The sequence below is a fragment of the Phoenix dactylifera genome, chromosome 18, assembly GCF_051530095.1.
Source record: "Phoenix dactylifera cultivar Ajwa chromosome 18, Ajwa_hap1_PhDact_Kaust_v1.1, whole genome shotgun sequence".
Lineage (NCBI taxonomy): Eukaryota > Viridiplantae > Streptophyta > Magnoliopsida > Arecales > Arecaceae > Phoenix > Phoenix dactylifera.
In genome coordinates, this window is record NC_143207.1 from 9,974,302 (window position 1) to 9,994,735 (window position 20,434).

The window sequence follows — 20,434 nt, forward strand, 5'->3', positions numbered from 1 at the left end:
GCCTAGGAGTTCTAGCTTGGGGGCAAGACATTGCTTCGACTACTAGCTAAAGACCTATTAACATGGGAGCTGAGGAGCTAGCCTTCAACCCATGAACAGGATATATCCTTCAGAATCTATGGTGGCAGCTAAGAGGAGCTACTAATAAGTATCAAATTATAAAAATAATGAAGGAGATCTTTCTCTAGATCATCAATCAATGAAATTTTATCTTTATTTATCAATTAAGTTTATTGTTAACTTAAATTTCTTGTAGTTTAGTTTGTAACCTAATCTACAATTGTTGCCTTCCACAAGTAGGCAGCATCCTAATAGTGAGAGTCTTTGAAAGCTTAAGATGATAAAACTCACAACTTCTCCATCTTTTCTGGTAAGAACTGGTGGCACGCTCGCGCATCCATATAGCCAATTAATTTGTTATACTTATATCCAGAAAAGAGGCTAATAGACTTTTGATGATGTATTAGGATAACTTATGGGTCAAAATTGCATCAAGGAAGGAGCTCTATCATGATATTCAAGCACGCGGTGTGGACAATGTGTATCCCCCCTCCTAGTGTCTTCATCTTCCTTGAATCCCCCTCCCTTACTTTTTTTTTTTCCTTTGTTCTCCCTCCCTTCCTTTCCTTCTTCCCCTCCATCTTTTTCTTTTCTGCCAAACAAACTAGTTGCCAAACATCTCTTTTTTGTTTACTTTTCTTCCTTTCGTCCTTCCTTGCTTTTATTCTCTCCCTCAATCCTTCACTTCCCTGCTAACAAGGCCAATAAAGCTGCATGAACTCGATCCATATACATCTCCTTTGTTGGTCATACAGCCCTAAAAGGGTCTCCAAACATAGTGGGACCTTCCATATGCCTTAATGTAATGGAAGAAGAGGATTGTAAGGATCATGCTAATTAATGCTTCGGCATACTTATTTTTCGATCCTACGTAGCCTTGTCGAGACTAATTTTTGGATATCGTCAATCTAGATTGTAAGTATATCTACCACCCTAGTATTTTTACCATGCATTTTATATGATCATTTGATTTAAAATATAGTTTTGCCTAGTTTTGAATGTATTTAGAAAAATGAATATCATAATAATAGTATTTGAAAATAAAATTCATGAAAATTATTTATAGAAATTTCATCTTTAGAACTAAATATTGTATTTATATTGCATAAGGAAAAATTTTAAATATGGATTGAGCATGAAACATTCAACTTAAGCATGATGTTGGATTTTTTTTATCTATATCAAGAGCGACATATTGGTTGATTTTGCATCATGAAAATGTATGAAATGAATTGTCAAATCTTGTTCGGAAGCTCATAGACATTTAAAGTTTTATGTTTGTTATATGATTGAGAAACCGGTTTGGAAATGGATTTAATGGTTATTCTCAAATCTGACTATAGTTTGGGCCTAGCTAGTGGGACTGATCATTGCCAACATATTCTCACAAACTAGTTATTTCATGTCTAAGACAAATATATATTCAGAACTAGTCCCTTCCTAATTATGGTCATAGTTGTAAATACCAAAAGAGAGCAAAAATATGAATGGTTTTATTAAAAAATTTCATTAAAAAAGGATATTTTTCTCAATAAAATGTATTAAACCTAGTTTTCATATTTGAAATTTATGAATCATCAAGTAGATTATCATCTACAAGCATTTATGAAACTTCTTCCTAAAATTTGCAAATTTAATTTACTATATACTCAATAATGACATCTGCATTCATCTGAATATTTCTTTGTATATTATATGCTTGATCATGCACTAGAGGTGTAGAGGTAATTTACTGGGCAATTGCTCATTATTTTTCCTCTTGTCTTTTTTTAGATGCTAAGTAATATCGTGAATAGGGTCATGAGTTGTGTGTGGATTTTTATTTGAAATTTTAATTTTAAATACAACAAAAATCTATGTTGGTCCAATGGTGATTTGAAGATAGAATTAATGAAAATTCTTGGACGGTCGATCTAAATAATTTTTGCATTACTAAAATTTTATTATTTAAATTATTATGATAAAATTATAGAGATGCTCTGAATTATGATTGCCTATTTAATTTTATTTGGAGAATCTATTTTTGCAATTTAGAAATTTTGGCAGGATTTGCATATCTCTTATGAGGCCAAACCCAATGAGATGTGCGGTCATCTATTACGTGCTTAGCCCAAATCGATGGATTGAGGTGTGATAGGTGGCAAGTAGAAGAAAGTTAGCTTGGCATCAACGTCATAGGCACATGTACATTCCTAAGTGGGTTAGGCTTGAGCCTAATGGGAGGATAGTGTGTGGCAATGTAACTTGATAAATACAATCATGAATTCTTGATGTACAACTTCTATATTAATTCATCAAAACTATTTCTTACATGCCCCTTATGCTATATTTTGATACAATGTTTGCTTATATGACCTCGCTGAAGACTTTCGCACATTCTTTTCTTTTGATATGTCAACCTCAATGAGATGCTATAGAAGACCAAATTAGAGTTTCCATTGTGAAGACAAATTCCTAACATGAGTTTTCTTTTTCCTCCCTTAGGTTGTCGTGATCTTAGGAGTTAGTGCAGATGGCTTTATCTTTTAACTCAATTCTTCAATGGCACATCCTGCAGATCATATGTTGGTCTTCCATAGTCTTGATCTTAGGTGTTAATGGAGGTTAGTTCTTCATTTGTTTCTGCATGGAAGAAGTTTTACTGTTTCATTGGCTTTATATGAAGTTCTCCCACCATTTACCAAATTAAGATGAAGGTTCCATGTGAAGACAAGCATCTGCAGAGCCCAGCAGTCTTAACAGTGCAAGGTATAATGGGCTCAGGTTACTTGTCAGCTCATGCACATTCTCCTTTAAAACCTCAAAATAGTGTGAAGAAGACCGAAATGATGAAGCTACCATCAGAAGCAGTTCTAGCCAGAGTCCAGCAAACAAACATATCTACTCAACTTCGTGGTCCAATCAGAGGGAAAAAAAATTTCCTCAATTTATCCATCTCGAAAATAGAATAATTGTGAAAGTAAAGCTTAAGACTCACTTGCTCTCATTTATTGATTTAAAATTGAAGTGCATAGTCTTTATTTATAATGGTGAGGTCCACCTTTACATAATTTCGATTAGATTTTTTTTTTTTCTAGTTCTAATAGAATTCCTTTTTACAAAATAGGCATGATTAGTAGAAATAAACTTAAAAAAGCTAAAATTCTTTAGAAAGTAGATTTCGACTTCTACATTAACTCTACCTTTTGTCGTTTCACCTGATTCTTCTCGAATTGAAAAATACATCCAATCAAAGTCTTACTTAAAAAAAAAACATTCGGTTTGACTAGCCGTTTCAGGCCCCAATGCTTGAGTCAGATCATTAAAGGTGCCACTCATAAAGGGAGGGACGTCATATCGTAGATCTCGAAAAGTTATCCGATTTAAAAAAAAAAAGAAAATCTCAATCGGACGTTGTATAACCAAGTTATGATACCTAAAAGTTTGATTAACAATTAGGCTTTCAGATATGATGGATGTTGCTCTTGGACTATGTTCGTCCATACTTGTAGTGGCCAAAATTGTCAAATCAAGTCCGGAGATCCTTCTATATCACATGATATATTATTTTTCTTTGTTAAGAATGAAATCATTCACATGAACACCGGCCAACTGCATCAGTGTGGGCCTCTAAAACAAATAGCATCTGGGTTTCACATGGTTGGGTTTGTGTGCACCAGATGGCATGTGTCGATAAAATTCTCGATCATTTTCAGATGCCTTATACTATTTGAATTCTTGCATAAATGATTGAAACTGGAAAAATTACTCAAGATGCTTTCCCTTGGGAAAATTAAGCAAGCAACCAAAAACTTCGAATTGAATTGAAACAAAAACATTTATCCCTTGTACACTTATCTAGTTCGAATGTGCAGCATATAGCCTAAGATAGGCAACATGAATAACCTATTTGCTGCAATATTTTACCAGTCCTTAAAATCATGATACAGTAACAATATGCTGATGACAATATTACTATATTCTATTTGATATATTTTGCATATAGTATTTCCATACACTAATTTGTGCAATACTTTTTCCAGAAATTATGTCTCAACATGACACAAGAAAGGCTTAAGTATGCCAAGACAGCCCAGCTACAAGATTTCTTAATATATTCTCAACAAAAAAAAGAAAGAAAAGGAAAAGGGTGTTACGAAAAGTCTATGCAAGTCTATACACAGTTTCCATCTTTCTCTGTATATACACACACATAGAGAGAGAGAGAGAGAGGTAGATTTGGCTATACTTGAGTAGATCTCCACTCATATCCAATCAGCGCTAGATAGGACGACAAGGATCTCATATTAATGATCCAAGCTGTTAGATATAATCTACTACATTTAAACTATTTAGATACCAAAAATTATATGATTTGCATACCCCTAGCCTATGCATCAAATTGTCAAAATATTGGATAGTTCAAATAACCTGAAACAATACATGTTTCTTTGACCACTTCATGCCCCGATCAATGTTTCTATATATATTAGGAGGGGTGGGGAGGGAAATTAATTTCGTTAATGTTCATTCTTAGAAGCTATAACTTGCAAACAAGCCCAACCATAGTTGTATATCTTTAGACGAATACTCCTTGGGTCTTTCCTATAGCACGGTACATTAGCCGATGTACATCAAACACACCAGCCCAAGTTCCAAAGAAAACACCAACTAAATCAAGCAAAAGTAGTGGAAGAAAATATTTGGGAGGGAAAATAAATTTATTTCAAAAAAATAAAGCCCAAAGCAATGAATTCCACTCCCTCTCACAAAGATGTCTCGCAAAATCTTCCTACTAAGGCGTCAAATGGGCTAGGTTGACCCGTGACTTGACCCAGCCCGACTTGCTCAGACCTGATCCGACTCGATTTAAAAGACCCGTGGGGCCGGGTCGGGTCCTAAAATTAGACTTGTTCTATTTTTTGGGTTGGGTCTGGGTTTACTAAATTCTAACCTGACCTGATTTGTTTAATTTTTGGATCAATTTTGGGTTTCTTACTCTATGACCTGACCCTTTTGATTTTTCTTACAATTTTGGACAATTTTTCTTATTACTTTTAGAAAATGGAGGCTACTAAGGACTAAGCATACTCAGAGTTCTATGGCCTCTGGTATGTTCTCTCTCTCCCGCCATGGGTGCACACTTCATTTTCATAGATATTGTGGAAGATGTTGACTCTTTTTCTTCTGATTCTTCTGCAACTATGTAGATATTGGTGTCATGTTTGGAGAAGAGAATAAGTTCAACAACAACGATCAAGAGCTCACTTTCTATAGATCAATTGGGAGAATCCATTCTAGGAATAGCCAGTATGGAATGGCATTTCAAATAGTGTGGGCAAGTTCCAAAACATCATTAACATTCGTACGTGGTATTTCAAACAGTGTGGGCAAGTTCCACAACATTATTAACATTCGCACCCCGAGCGTTGGCATCCTTGAGGCCTTTGTCTCTTAAAATCCCTATAAATGATGGATATTATGAATCATTGTATTTGAATTACTGTCATTTATAACACACCCAAAACTTCATTTCCAGGAGCCAAAAAGGAACATTTGGTTGGGACACAAGGGATTTGTGCAAATATTGAAAATTATTTTAACAGTGAAGTTAAGCAGTGCTTGAACTTGGTGTTAGAAAATAGTTTGTTGAGTCAATATAAAATAATTTTGCAACCAATTTGAAAGTTCCTTCTAGGCTTACCATACAAGCACCACAAGATAGAGTATCTCATAATTGACTCTAATTCACCGGCTTGTTCGTTTAGGTTTCGGTGGGGTTCGGATTTGTTAATTATACATAAATTTTTATAACGCATTGTGCATGAATACTGAATCTATTTCATATTTATTTTGTAAAGTTAAATGGGGTCCGAAACTGATCCGAAACGGACTCAATTTTTTTTGGGTTGGGACCGAGTGGATCCGACCCGACCCAATCCGAATGACCCGCTGGGTCAAAAATTGTAACTGTGGACCCGACCCGATCTTCTATTGGGTTAGGTCTGCATCCAAAATTAGGATCCGAATAAGGAACTGAGTTTGATCGGTGACACTTATGATCCGATCCGACCTAACCCATTTGCACCTCTACTCCCTATCAAAAAAAAAAAATCTCCAACTCTTCATGTTACTTTCTCTTTCTCTTTATAAAATTATACATTCTCTCCCACTACAAAATAAACACATCACCATCTCTCACTCAAAGACGAAAACATCACTATCCTCCACTGAAAAATAAACTCTTATATGTTGAACATAATGCACAACTAACTTAGCATGGACCTGAGTCCGTAAGTTATTAGAACTAACAAGAAACTAAATAAATTCTAATTAGATTAGAGCTTGGCAATAAATCTCAACATTTCCGTGCATTCTCTTTTATTGATTGGTTATAATTGAAAGATGCAAGCATATCCAAATGCAACATGGTTGAGAAAGAAAGCATGAATCTAATGACAAAGAACAACTAAACTGCATCATCCCATAAGATTTCAGTTCATACAAGATATGTGTTCGATAAAGCCTCTTTTGAGAGAATAATATAGCATCTTATGCCTCACTCAACATAGATATAGAACACATTCTATTCTTGGTCCAACTATCTCTTCATTTCCCTTGTGTGGCTTCTTTCTGTTGGAGTTTTAATTAAAAAAAGATTTAATTTTTTTCTTATCCCCTAACCTTTATTTGTTTTAAATATTTTAAAATACCCTTTTATGAGATGCCTCTTTCAGAAGAGTTGTGATTCTTCTGGAGAGAACGTTGGCTTTCGAAGAGATACAGTATTTTTGAAATATTATGTACCTTCAAAGCCATTACATCTCATGGTATTCGGATAGACGCTATAAAAAGACTCTTTCGAGATTAATCCTAATTTAATCCAATCTCTCTCTCTTTCTTATTGGTACTCTGTCTCCTGAGAGTTTTTTCCACAGGCAGAGTTCTTCTACTCGTCAACTTTTTATTTTTTATCTTTTTCTTTTTTTTTGGGCAACTGAAGGAGTCGATCAGATTAAGCCTCACAGCGATCGTGCTTGTTAGAGGAGGATCGAGATGAGTCGGATTGTTGTACTTCGGGGACGAGATCGTAGCATATCAGCACGTGGGGGCGAATCACATTCTTAGGGCAGTGTATATCACACGCCTCGATCCAGGCTAGCTCTTTTCAATTTTCTATTTTTATTATAATAGATTATTTCTTTATAATACTTCTATAAAATAATGATATAGCAGTTTCTAGTCAAATATAGCAGTTTTGATATAGCAGATTTTTTGCAACTTTAAAAATCATACAAAAATTTTCTGCATATTTAAAATATGTGCAGAATTTTTTTGCAACTTTAAAGTCTATGCAAAATTTTTTTTGTAGATTAAAAATTCGTGTAGAAAATTACCGCAGCTTCAAAATCCATGCAGATTTTCTATAGCATTAAACTTTGTACAATCTAGTTTCTACAATCTTTAATTTTTGTGCAGAACTTTCTGCATCTTTAAAATATGTGCAGAAAACTTCTACATTTTTAAAAGTTGTATAGAAATTATGTGCATATTATTAGCTGTTCTCAAAATATAAATTGCTACTTTGAAAAAAGTGCAAAAATTATAAAGTTACATTACTTGTTATATTTCTTAATATGGTTATTTAATTTATTGATATTATTGCTCTTTATTGCATTTATTTCAAAATCTAGAATCTAACTCAAAACCTTACGAATCAAAAGAGTACTGACAAAAAGACGAACTGGCATATCCGAATTCATCATAAATTTGTAAGACAACTCAAAAAGAGTAATGTCATTTTTCTAGAATTTGTCAAGTCTAAGAAAAACTTGGCATATCATTTAAGCAAGGGTTTATCTAGGAGTGGAGTCCTAGATTCATTGAGGGGGATGGGGCTTAAGCCCACTCTTTAGTCACCGACAGTAATACCCAATCTCTGTGATTGGAGATCCAATGAATGAGGTTCAATGTGGTAGAAACGAAGCTGATTCAGTGATCATGTTAGAGCACATTTTTCAGAGTATATCTCCTCTCATCCCTATGATGAGTGCTCTTATCAATGACAAAAATATGTATTGGAAAGATTGAGTTATACTCTTAATAAGTCCAAGATAGAAAATTTGCAGAGTATTAGGTCACATATATCCTTGGAGGACTTACATATATGAGAAGTGTCATATAGGCCATGACTAGGAGTTTGGGCTAACCCTAATAAACGTCTCATAAAAAATCAAGGTACTAAGCATAAGGTCTTTAAATGGCGCTAACTGTATAAAGATCCAATTGATCCGTATTGTGTGTGTGATAAGTAGAAGTCTGAGTCAAACAACTTCTAGGTCTAATCCACTATGGTTTCTTTAGATAGATACTTTCAACACTAAATGAGGTTCAAGTCCATGGAACACCTCACCCATTGCACAAGACAAGTTGTCCAAATATTCTAATATATTATTTTTAAAAAATTTAAATCTTTTGTGGGGGACTGTTGGAGTATTAATTTAAAAAAGATTTAAATTTTTTCTTATCTCCTAACCTTTAGTTGTTTTAAATATTTTAAAATACCCTTTTATGAGACGTCTTTTTTAGAAGAGTTGTGACTCTTTGGAAGATAATATTGGCTTTCGAAAAGATAGGTATTTCCGAAACATTACATATCTTCGAAACCATCACATCTGTTTGGTCTTCGAATAGTCTATAAATAGACTTCTCTAGGATTAATCCTAATCCAATCCAATCTCTCTCTATTTCTCACTGGTACTCTATCTCCTAAGAGTTTTTTCTACAAACAAAGTTCTTCCACTAATCTATCTTCTACTAATCCAACAAACACTAATCAAAGAAAAAGCTCTCCATTGTTATCATATTTATGAAAAAGTGCATGGGATTTTGATATCTTATACAACAGAGATAAAAAAAAAAAAAGGACTAGTCTACAACAACAAGAAGCATATATGCATGAATTCCACAACTATAACATCTATAAGACAATTTGAATTCTCCTAGCAAGCATAAAATGTACTCTCGAGGCCATTTTTGAACCACAAGATCAAAACAAATACAATTTCGCCTTCCCCATAGTGCACTACTTTTAAAATAAGAGTAACGTTCGTTACCTCCAAGGCCACCAAGCAAAACCGTGGGCCACCAACAACTCACGTGAGAGGCCACCTGACGGCACGTGATAGCCGCCCCCTGGCGACTCGCGCCGTCCCTGAAGCGCGTCACGAGAACGCTTCCAATGGTCACCCGGAGCGCGAGGGAAGAGACCCAGTAATAAACAGCCACGTGGCAAACATTTGTGGCGTGCATATTCCTCCGGTACAGTGAACCCAAAACCGCTTAAATTAGAAACCAGGCGGTTTCCTAAAAAGAGAGATACCACGAATATATATACCACCCTAAACCCCGACCATTTCTCGCACATTATTTCTCTCTCTCGCCTCTCTTCTCTCTCGGCTCCATCTCACTCGTTTCGTCTCCGAGATCACCATGGGTAAATAAAACTCTCTCTCTCTCTCTCTCTCTCTCGATCTATCTATGTCTCTCTTTCTGTTTTCTTCTCTTATCGCATTCTGATCTCATTCTTTCTTGTTTTTGGATTTTTTTTTTTCCAGCGAAGATCAAGATCGGAATCAATGGTGAGCATTCTTGTTGCTCTTTTTGGTTGCTTTAGAGTATCATATGATCTTAAGCGATTTTTATCACAAGTTTGGGGTCTGGATAGATCTCAGGTTCGATCCTGATGCATATATGTCTTGTGACGTTTGATTTGGTTTTGATGTTGATAGGATTTGGAAGGATCGGGCGATTGGTGGCCAGAGTGGCTCTCCAGAGCAACGACGTCGAGCTCGTCGCCGTCAACGATCCCTTCATCACCACCGACTACATGGTATACATGGAAACCTATGATTCTATACATGATGATGATGTTGTTTGATCTCTGTCTGCGTCCATTTGATCAACGGATCTGATGTTCCAGATCCTTTAAAAATGATTTTTGTTTTGCTTCTGAAAAATCTGGACCCTCTGATCGGTTTCGTGCTCACGCCCAGAAGATGAAGGATGAGTGAGATATGATATCCTTAGATCTGGGTGATGGTTCATTGATCAGCTATTTTTAATCCGTGATCCGATCGGAATTACGCTAAAATTTTATTTTTATAATCTAACTTTCAAAAGATGTTTCATTGCTGTGATCTGGCAAACATTCACTTTTTTATTCTTCTTCATAAATTATTATGGTGGTACTGGTTCTTGTGCGATTGCTACCATGTATTATTAGAATCGATATTTTTTTTTGTACTTTTTATTTTAATTAGAGTAAAAAGCAGATTTACACCATACCTTATCAACATGAGAAGGTGTCAGGAAACTTCATAAGTGAGCAGGATAAATGATATAGTTAAACAAGAGATTACCAATCATCTCGTAGTGATTTCTCGACGCGGAAAAAAAACACACACATTATCTACTTTTGCCCACATTGGTTTGATTATGTAATGCTTCACAACATATATATACAGCTAGGTGCCTGCCCGTTCTTTGGACTGCAAGATTTTACTTTTAGTGAGCCCACATTTACAGATGATTCCTATATGCAGATTCTCAGGAAGAATTATTCGATCCCATTGGATAAGCTCCTGTCAACAGTGCAATAAGATACTGGTGCTACACCCCTCTTTTATGATGAACAATCGAAGGCGATACGGAAAGTGCTGGTGGGCAGAGGTAGCTGGAATCTGCGCGTGACAAAGACCATGGGCAGCGGGGATGGAGAAAAGTGATGCAAGCGAAATTTGAGGTATGACAAGAATAAAGTTGGCACGCTCAAGTTCAAGATGACACAATATTCGCTTGGAGGAGAATATGATCAGGTGAGAACTAAGAAAAGCTCAGAAGATAGTTTAGCTCTCGATCCTTTTTCGCTTTTTTTCTGGTAGAGATCTTCTTTTGAGTTTTGCTTGAAAGTAAATGCTAGCTTGCCCAGACTCTCATTGACCCCGAGCGACGCATCTAATAAGATTGATGGTTTTTTTTGCCATCATTATTGCGGTCCAAGTACGCTATATGTCAGATTTTTCAGATCGCTCACACGGTGGCTAGATTTCAGGGCGCTGCAACGGACTCTCGTCCTCTAGGCACAGGTCAGAGGGATCTCCCCCAAAACGATGTTGTACCATCAGATATTGGGAGAAAAAAATATAGACTGGTTAAGATTTTTAATTTGATAAGTAAAATACAACATTCATACGCGCACGATATGTTCGACTCGAGAATAAATCAAAATGCATTTTTGTTGCATACATGCATTTTTGTTGAAATAATGTACTTGATGGCTATCTATTTTCAATTTTTTTCTAAGTATTTTATACTTATTAAAAAAAATTATTATTAAAAAAAGGCCTCATTCACTGAATCCGCCTTAGGCCTCCAAATATATTAGGCCGCCCCTGAGTTTAATATAATTTTTGAATGAAAGCACGGAAAAGTAATTATGCTTAAGGAAGGGCCCATAAAACTGATTAAATAACTGAGATAATGCTCAAGTGATTATTATTTCTAGATAATGTTAAATTTTCTCTCGTGCGCGCATGCATTTCGTATTTTACTTATCAAATTAAAAATCTTGACATGTCTATATTTTTTTCTCCCAATATCTGGTGGTACAACGTCGTTTTGGGGAAGATCCCACTGATCTGTGCCTGGAGAACGAGAGTCCGTTGCAGTGCTTTGAAATCTATCCGCCACGTGAGCGATCTGAAAAATCTGACAGATAGCGTACTTGGGCTGCAATAACGATGGCAAGAGAAACCATCAATCTTATTAGATGCGTCGCTCGGGGTCAATGAGAGTCTGGGCAAGCTGGCATTTACTTTCAAGCCAAACTCCAAAGAAGATCTCAACCAAAAAAAAACGAAAAAGGGTCAAGAGCTAAACTATTTTCTAAGCTTTTCTTAGTTCTCACCTATTCATCTTCTCCTCCAAGCGAATATTGTGTCATCTTGAACTTGAGTGTGCCAACTTTATTCTAGTCATACATCAAATTTCGCTTACACCACTTTTTTCCACCTCCCCTGCCCATGATCTTTGTCACGCACAGATTCCAACTACCTCTGCCCTCTGGCACTTTCCGTATCACCTTTGATTGTTTATCATAAAAGAGAGGGGTGTAGCCCTCTGCCTATAACGAGAACACAAAATCGGTCTCCATCATCGGGTGTTTTAACAGGGGTCAAGAGGGAGAAAATGAAGCTTTGATCGTTCAGTCATCCATGGATCCAGGTACGCTACCCTACCATGGTTATGTTTATGATCCTATTTACAAATGTTTACATAGCAGACTGCTCAACTAATGAACAGGTAATGTTAAAAGGAACTTTAGCAAATGCTCAAACTATATAACCAAGTTTAGACAAGAAGAGAAAATCTAAAATCCTAGGCTTTTAGCCTATACATTATACAAGTAGCGTTTATATTTACCATGCTTATGAGACATGCTTCATACATGTAGGAGATGGATAGAGGTGCAGATGAGAACGTTAAAATTGTGGAAATGGATCTATTTGTAGGGATTGTTTTATTTGTAGGGATCTATTTGTTATTTTGTGATCCTATTTATATGGGTTCACCCTCATGTTTAGGTTTTTTTGATGAATGATGAATAAAAATTAGCCTCCTTGTCTTCTTCTCCCTCCTCCTCTTCTCCCCCCTCCTCTTCTCCTCTCTTTCCTCTCCTTTCTGCAGTTGTCCTGCATCAGCTTTGGTATCAGAGCACCCGGTTTTGCCTCTGTTGCCAAAACCCTTTTCTTTTCTGGGCTGCCGTGGGTCAGGCTACGGACGAGAGGGAAAAAAAAAAAGAATCCCTATTCCCGTGGCCATCATTCTCCCAAGGGAAAAGCCCCTAAGACGATTCCCCCACCCCACCCCGCGCACGTCCGACACCTCCAACGTCATCGCGACCGCTGCCGAGAGCATCAACCGCGTGCCCTGCGACCCGACGAAGAGGATCTCCCTGAGCCACTGGCCAACCGTGGTCGTACCCAAGCACGGAAGAGAGGAGGACGCGCTAGGCTCCGCCCGCGTCCCCGTCGCCAGCCGCCACGCTCCATTGCGTCTCAGCGTCGCCGTCCGTGGCCAGATCACTCATCGACGCTCCGTCGTATCCCGCTTCCACACGCTCCCGTGCGTCCCCGGTCGCCGATCTCATCCGGATCCGAGGAAAGGGGCACTGCCACTTCCGAGCGCCCATCGTCCCGATCGTCGCCGCTGCTTTCCCCTCTTTGCGATTCTCGACTCCTCGCAGCGATCGCCCGCCTGTGCCCCCCATCTCCTTCAACCGCCACCGCACCCCATGCACCGGTCGCCACGGAGGTAGGTAACCACCTGCAACCTCCTCCCCTCAAAGCCCCACGATGGAGCCGAACCCATAGAGGGTTCCCGAAGCGGGTGCGCCCACTAACCCGAACCCAATCGGGTTAAAAAAAAGAAAAAAAAGAAAAAAAAGAAAAAAAAGAAAAAAAAAGAAAAAAAAGAGAAGAGTACCTTTCATCTTCCTCCTCTGATCGTCTGTAACTCCACCGCCGCCTCCGCCTCTCCTCCCCCGTTCACACGCCGCTTCCGCCTCCACCGCAGCGCCGCCTCCGACGTCGCCGCTTCCCCTCCGCCCGCACACAGCGCCGCCCTCTTCCTCTGCCGCCCGCACGCAGCGCCGCCCCCGTGTTGCGACCGCCTCCGCCTCCATCGCAGCGCCGCCCCCTTCCTCCGCCGCCCCCGTGCCATGATTCCCTTAACCCTTCCCTCCTCTTTCCTCCACTGATCGCACCCCCCCTTCCCCTCTGTGGGATCAAGGGTAACCCCATCTCTCCTCCCCTTTCTTCTTCCTTCACGGCCGAACCCACCTCACCTCCCACCCCACCTTCATTTTCTCTCTCGAGCCGATTCTCTCATTGGGCCCACGCCCGCACCCCCAAAGAACCCACCGGGCCCGACTCTCAGGCCCTAAACACCGGGCCCAATCCGATTTCCTCCTCACAGGCCCAAGCCCGTCGGCCTGCAACGCCACTGCAGAGCCCATTTCGACCTGCCGTGTTGCTGAGATCAACCCCAATTGGAGCCGTTTGACGAGCCTACTTGCTGTGCAGCGTTTCTGGTCGTCACCCCAACCTAGGTCAGGTTTCTTTCCTTACTACAAATTTTATTTGTTTGTCTAGATTTAGAATTAATTAACTCTTATGTGCTCTATTGATATTGCTTCCTAAAAATTCAACACATCCACTCCAAACAACACCAAAACCCTAGTAGTGGCCTATCTTTATTATTAATTGTAGGGCTACTTAATCTTTGGGAGTTCTTTGAGGCTCTGTGCAACCCTGCAACACACTGAAAACTAGTACTATTTGACTGCAACTACTTATCTGAATTTGTTACGTAATTCAAAGCCAATTTCAATTGCTTGAGTTAGCTTCCGATTATATTGAGTATCTACTTTGCAATTTTGAATTCATTTCATGCATTAGGTCTACTTAGGAACCTTTATAGTTGGTCGGATCATATATTTTGTCATTCATTTTATGCATCTACATAGTGGTCGTGATGCATCTCATCCTGAGTCCCAATTAGGCATGGATTCCAAAATCGAAGCCCTATTAAAAGCTATCCAAGACACTAATGCTCAAGTCCAAAACACTAATGCCCAAGTCCAAAAAACTAATGCTCAAGTCCAAAATACCAATGCCCAAGTCCAAGCAAACAATGCCCAAATTCATGACTTAACCACAATGTCCAACCAGGTTAATGCCCAACTCGATTCAATTGAGGCTTCACTTCAGAGGGTTATTGGATCCCAAAGAGCTAGTACTCCCCATTTACCGGGACTTGAAGAGGACGACACCCTAGAACAAATCCTAGAACAACAAGGCTCGGTTTGGCAGGACAACTTTGTTAATAGGTCTGTTCCAGGTCACCATTATGCCTACCCTCGCCCTAGAGGACCTGGTCCCATTCCTCATATTGATAGAGGTCACCGACATACCGTAGAACCCAGAGAACCTCGTGACCCTGATGAAGATGTAATGCGAGGCATTAGGGTTGAAGCCCCCACTTTTGACGGTCGTCTTGAGGACAAAAAAGTTCGATTCGCTAGAATGAAACTTCTTGGTCGAGCTAAGCTGTTTTGGCAAAACACTGAACAACTGTTAGCTAGGAGACAACAACATGAAATAACTGATTGGGTAGAGATGAAAGAGAGACTTAAAGAAAAATATCTGCCTCTTAACTACCAAGACGATCTCCTTAACCGATGGAACACTAAGTCCACATTTGTAAGGCGCCCTGACACATGGAGCACTCCCACGAGCCTTAATTCCTTAGGGTCCAAACTTCCTGTAGGGTCCACTACTCATAGGCCCCCTCCTCCTGCCCATGTCCCAGGCCGAGACACTAATAGCACGGGAATCCTTGGTGAGCCTCCCAAAACACATTCCAAAATTCGGTGTCACAAATGCTAAGGTTTTGGACACGTTATCTCCCAATATGCTAACAAAATTTTCGTTATTGCTCAGCAAGATTAGGGAGGTGACATAGATGACTTAGAGGAGCAAATCTATGAACCAAACCTCGATGACATTCAGGACATTGAGGAAGAGTGTGATGACGAACCTGAAACCCTAGGATGCACCCACACTACACCTAGCTCGCTTGCACAGTCAGGTAGCGAGTCTGACCAGTCTACCATGAGTATAGTTGGATATGCCCTCGCACAACCCATCAAAACTGATGTTAGGATTTCTGAGCTTGCATATGCATTTACACAACACATTCATAAGTTGTATCAGGAAATCTATAAGGGCATTCATGCATGTCCTGCTCAATATAAGATGCAAGCTGATTTCCATGCTAAAGAATTTCAAACTTGGGGTTACGTAATGATCTGTCTTAAGGAATTGCAGTCTCTTAGTATTGGACCATTCAGGATGTTGCACAAGGATGGCACTGACGCCTATGCCATTGACTTTTCATTTGATTTTGGTCATAGCCTTACTCTTAATATTATAGATTTGGTTGCAATCCCTGAAGACTCTTTTGCTGCACACTCTCCTGCTCCCGATGTTTACCCTATTATTGATTCCATGCCATCTTCGTTTCCTTTTATCCTCCATCGAGCACAAAAAGAGTATATTGATTCTATTTTAGCCGAGCAAATAGTTTTTGACAGTGATGGAGGCATCCAACGTTTTCTGGTTCGTTGGCGTGGACGACCAAAGTCCGGTTATACTTGGATCCAGCATGAGGAGAGACCGTCGATTGACCCCGACTTGTTGGAGTACTACCGAGGCTTTACCGAGCCACTTTCGTCGAGGTCGACTTCTTTCCACCCGAGGAGAGTTGGTGCGGACACCAGTGCCAGGTCAGCCGGTCGCCACAGGATCACCCCAGCTCAATGGATCCCAGCAATTCAGCCAGCCTGATTTTATTTTAGATTGATTTATTTTAGTTAGATTTATTTTATATTGATTGGATTTATTTGCATATTATCATTTGGATTTATTTGCAAATTGTCATTTTAGGACCTTTTCGGGATTGTTTTATTTGTAGGAATCTATTTGTTATTTTTTGACCCTATTTATATGGGTTCACCCTCATGTTTAGGTTTTTTTGATGAATGATGAATAAAAATTAGCCTCCTCCTCTTCTCCCTCCTCCTTTTCTCCCCTTCTCTTCTTCCCCCTCCTCTTCTTCTCTCTTTCCTCTCCTTTCTGCAGTTGTCCTGCATCAAATATGTAACACTGGTGAAGGTAGAAGGTAAACAAAATGTTGATGTCCAGCTTCTGAAGAAGGAAATGTGCAGACATGTAGGGCTCGTTTGGTTCGCGGGAAGTATTTTCCCCCCTAGGAATATGATTTCTGGGAATCAGATTCCTAGGAAGAGGATACCTAGGAAAGTACTTTTGGCATGTTTGGTTAACCATGGGAAAGTGACAAATTTCCAAAGTGCTTATGTTTGGTTGACCATCCACTTTCCTAGGAAAGTTATGTATAATTCCTATTATGCCCTTAATAAAAATTAGGTCTTTAATGCCTTTTTAATGCTTCTTTAATGCTGAAGGGTCTTTTTGGAAAAAAATAAAAAAGGAGTGATTCCCACCTCATAGGAAAATAACTTTCCCATGTTTCTCATGGGAAAGACTTTTCCATGAAATGTGGGAATCATATTTCCATGGGAATACAACTTTCCTATCTCTCTCCTTTGAAAACTCCAACCAAACAAGAGGCATTTCATTACTTTCCCGTTGACCACACTTTCCCCCCTCTTTTTTCTGCGAACCAAACGAGCCCGTAGTGATGCAGAAATTGCTGAATCCCAAGAATGCTTTTTCCCTCTCTGATGTTTGAATTAAATAATAAACTTGTAATTGACTAGATGTTGACAACCTACAGAAATACCCATTTTTGCAAATTAGCTAACAGACTGTGGTCCGCTGTCACTATAGTACTGCCTGGTGGTTTCACGTGAGAATTCTGCAAATGTCATCCCATCTCTCAATCGAGAGGATAGTGGAATTTTTTGAAGATTTCTTGCATTAGCTCAAGAAGTTCCTGAGTTTCAGTGATGAAGCAGCTCAGTGAAGCACTTGTTTTTTTGGTCACAAGACCCAGATGTCTCGAAGCTTGACAACAACTTCCTACTTGTTTCAGAATCTAAAAGGTATGCAGGATAAGAGAGAGTTTTGTCCCAAGCTGGCTGCAAGAAGATGGCGAATATCTATCAGCTTAATTCCTCTATTTCAACGGGTCAGCCAACAGAATAAGTGTAATGCAAAGCTTACCACATGACAAGATATCAGCTGCTTCCCCTACCTGAATGAAGAAGCTTTCAGGTGGGGATTTCACCACAAAGAGATTATTCTTTTTAGCGTCAAACAGTTGCAGATATGTATGCCCATCTGGAGAAGAGCACTCTGGACTGTTAGAGAAGAACAAACATCTGTTTGGCAAGGAATGTAAATAATGGTGTTGTTAGAATAGTAAAGATTCCATAGTCATAATGCCATTGCTTCCATAAACAGGATAAAAAATTTCTGCAGAACCTATCTTCAATCAAGCTGTTCTCTATAAGCAACTCATCCAAGGGCTCCTTTCTGACATAGGAAAAATGCTTCCTGACATAGTAGATTCATGAAAATTTGAAGGACAAATTTTAATTGAATGCACTTTCTTTATAGATCCTTTCATTCTATATTCTCTTTGAGAATAAGGTTATCCAACATCGAATTATAATGAACAAGGCACCTCTTTGCAGTTTCCATATTTATAATGCTCTGTTCCAGTTCTCTGCTACCAATGGCCTTATCACAGATTTGTGCTACACAAAGTCCAAGTCCATCATGTGAAGACAAGCTACTTAAAAGTTTTGCTGAGCTGCTCGAACTCGCGATGATTGAATTCCTGGAATCCATTGACAGATGGATTTTCTTCTTCACTGTAGCTGCCTTTTTCTCTTATGCTAAGATCACTTGAAGACAACTCCAAACTTGAATCTTATCCATATTTTAACTGAAGGAAAATGAGGAGAGATTCCTATCTAGATTCTTCAAAGGAACATCACTGCCTAAGCTATGCTCCTGAAATAAACATCACCCATATTTTTTTTAATGGTTACATATATATTCAAGATGATAATATTGGTGAGAGAATATCTGTATATCATTGTGCATTTATTCTTCAAAATTTAACAAATAAAAGTTAAAGCAGGTGTCTGAAGTAATTTTTTTTTAGAGCAACTGCATTTAATCCAAAATAACTTATGATTATAAGACAAGAAAATGTTAACTGTGTAAAATAAACGACAAAACTAATATACCACATATAGCATTGCTCTGTTGGATATACCCAATCCTTTATGCCAAAATAGCTCTCCAAGAAGCTAGTTGACTTTAGTGCTCAGTCATTACAAATAGTAATGCTTCAACAAGTTTGAGTCCATGATGTTCATACATCAGGTTGGCACCAAATAATTTTAGTAAACATTATGTTACAAAGTATTACATATGAAATATGTGGTTTTTCATCATGAAGACACAGATAGTTTTGGATTATATGCTTATGGTCATTTAAATGTATCTGTCCAATGGAACATGATTTCAAGCTCTAAGCTTATATAATAATTTTCTCCTTTTTTATTTCAGGTGTTGAAAGAAAAATCTTTGACTAATGCTATAACATCATTGCTAGCTTTGTTTCTTTTATCAAAACTAAATAAATGTAATATGCGTTCATAGTCTTATTTTCATGACAATATCCCTATGTTGGGTTATGTCATGTTACATATTACAGCACATGAACTATTGGCACCTACAGTGAACCAAGTGTCAAGAAACACGAGAAAACAGTCTTAAAAAATGTCAAATTAAGTCTTAAGTATTAATTTACTTGGACAGTGACATGGATCCCCACATTGCAGTCAAACAAAAAGATTGTTTGTGGATAAGGTTGTACTGACCAAACAACCTCAAGCACAAGTTATTCTTGCTTCAGGGAGATTGATGTTAAAAAGAAATAACAGTAAGTTACTACATAAAAGTAGACCACCTATGAATGACAACCTACCAAAGAAAGTAATTTATTTAATCTTTTTTTTTTCAGTCAGTTGTTTTTGACATTAGAGTCATGGAGTAAGCTCACCAATGGTTAGGATATGCTAAACAAAGAAGAGTTGTTAGACATTTAACCCTAATTCCTTACACTAATGAATGGGATATTATGAATGACCATTAGTTTTGATTCAGTTATAAACATGCAAAGAAATGATTAATGCCACCTCTACCCCTCATCAATAAAATTTCAAAATATAGTTGGAATATTGGATGCTCTAGTATTTTACCTTTTCCCCAAAGAGTAACTCACTATATGAATCCCACTATAAGCTAAGCATGCTGGGAAGCTTATGCCCCTAATCGAGGAATAAAATTATATGATGTTTATGCACCAATTTGGGATTGCACCATGGTTTGCTGAACCGATCCATACGGGTAGGTTCAGCACGTACCATACCGGTACTGGTGCCAATCGGTACAGTTCATCCGTGGAAAACGGTTCCGACCCCTATGGGGCGGGAACCGATAGCTTCCCGCGGCGTACTGATGCGAACCGGGCCGGTTCGCACCGGCTTGCAGGTGGGGTAGGGCGCCTGCACGGTTTTCCTTGCTGGAAACCGCGCCCGCATTGGGCAGCAGGAGATTTAATGCCACAAAGTGGCATTTAACGTCGGGCGCACGCAGACACGTGCGCACGGCTTTTTTCCACGTGTGCACCTAGCTTTATCAGTACTAATTCAGTATCAGTTCAAACTAGTTCGAACTGGAACCATACCGATCTGGTAGGCGACCGGTACGCC

At 38.7% G+C, this 20,434-nt stretch overlaps 1 protein-coding gene and 1 long non-coding RNA gene across 2 annotated transcripts; both read left to right on the top strand.

Moving 5' to 3' along the window:
• Positions 1-8,986: 8,986 nt before the first annotated feature.
• LOC120108755 (glyceraldehyde-3-phosphate dehydrogenase, cytosolic-like) lies at positions 8,987-17,874 on the top strand. The gene is made up of 4 exons (XM_089928495.1): positions 8,987-9,535; positions 9,657-9,680; positions 9,831-9,931; positions 17,737-17,874. Exons 1-4 carry the CDS (start codon positions 9,532-9,534, stop codon positions 17,872-17,874), a joined length of 267 nt encoding a protein of 88 aa, XP_089784621.1. The 5' UTR covers positions 8,987-9,531.
• On the top strand, positions 10,697-16,739 carry LOC149750907 (uncharacterized). Its single transcript, XR_016398998.1, has 2 exons — positions 10,697-12,324; positions 16,256-16,739. It is a non-coding gene; the product is annotated as an uncharacterized LOC149750907 (long non-coding RNA).
• Positions 17,875-20,434: the final 2,560 nt, after the last annotated feature.

Excerpts from the sequence above, each read along its gene's own strand:
- LOC120108755 (XM_089928495.1), top strand. Across the intron at positions 9,681-9,830 it reads GATCAAGATCGGAATCAATG|GATTTGGAAGGATCGGGCGA; the intron begins GTGAGCATTCTT and ends TGATGTTGATAG. Across the intron at positions 9,932-17,736 it reads TCATCACCACCGACTACATG|AATCTAAAAGGTATGCAGGA; the intron begins GTATACATGGAA and ends TACTTGTTTCAG.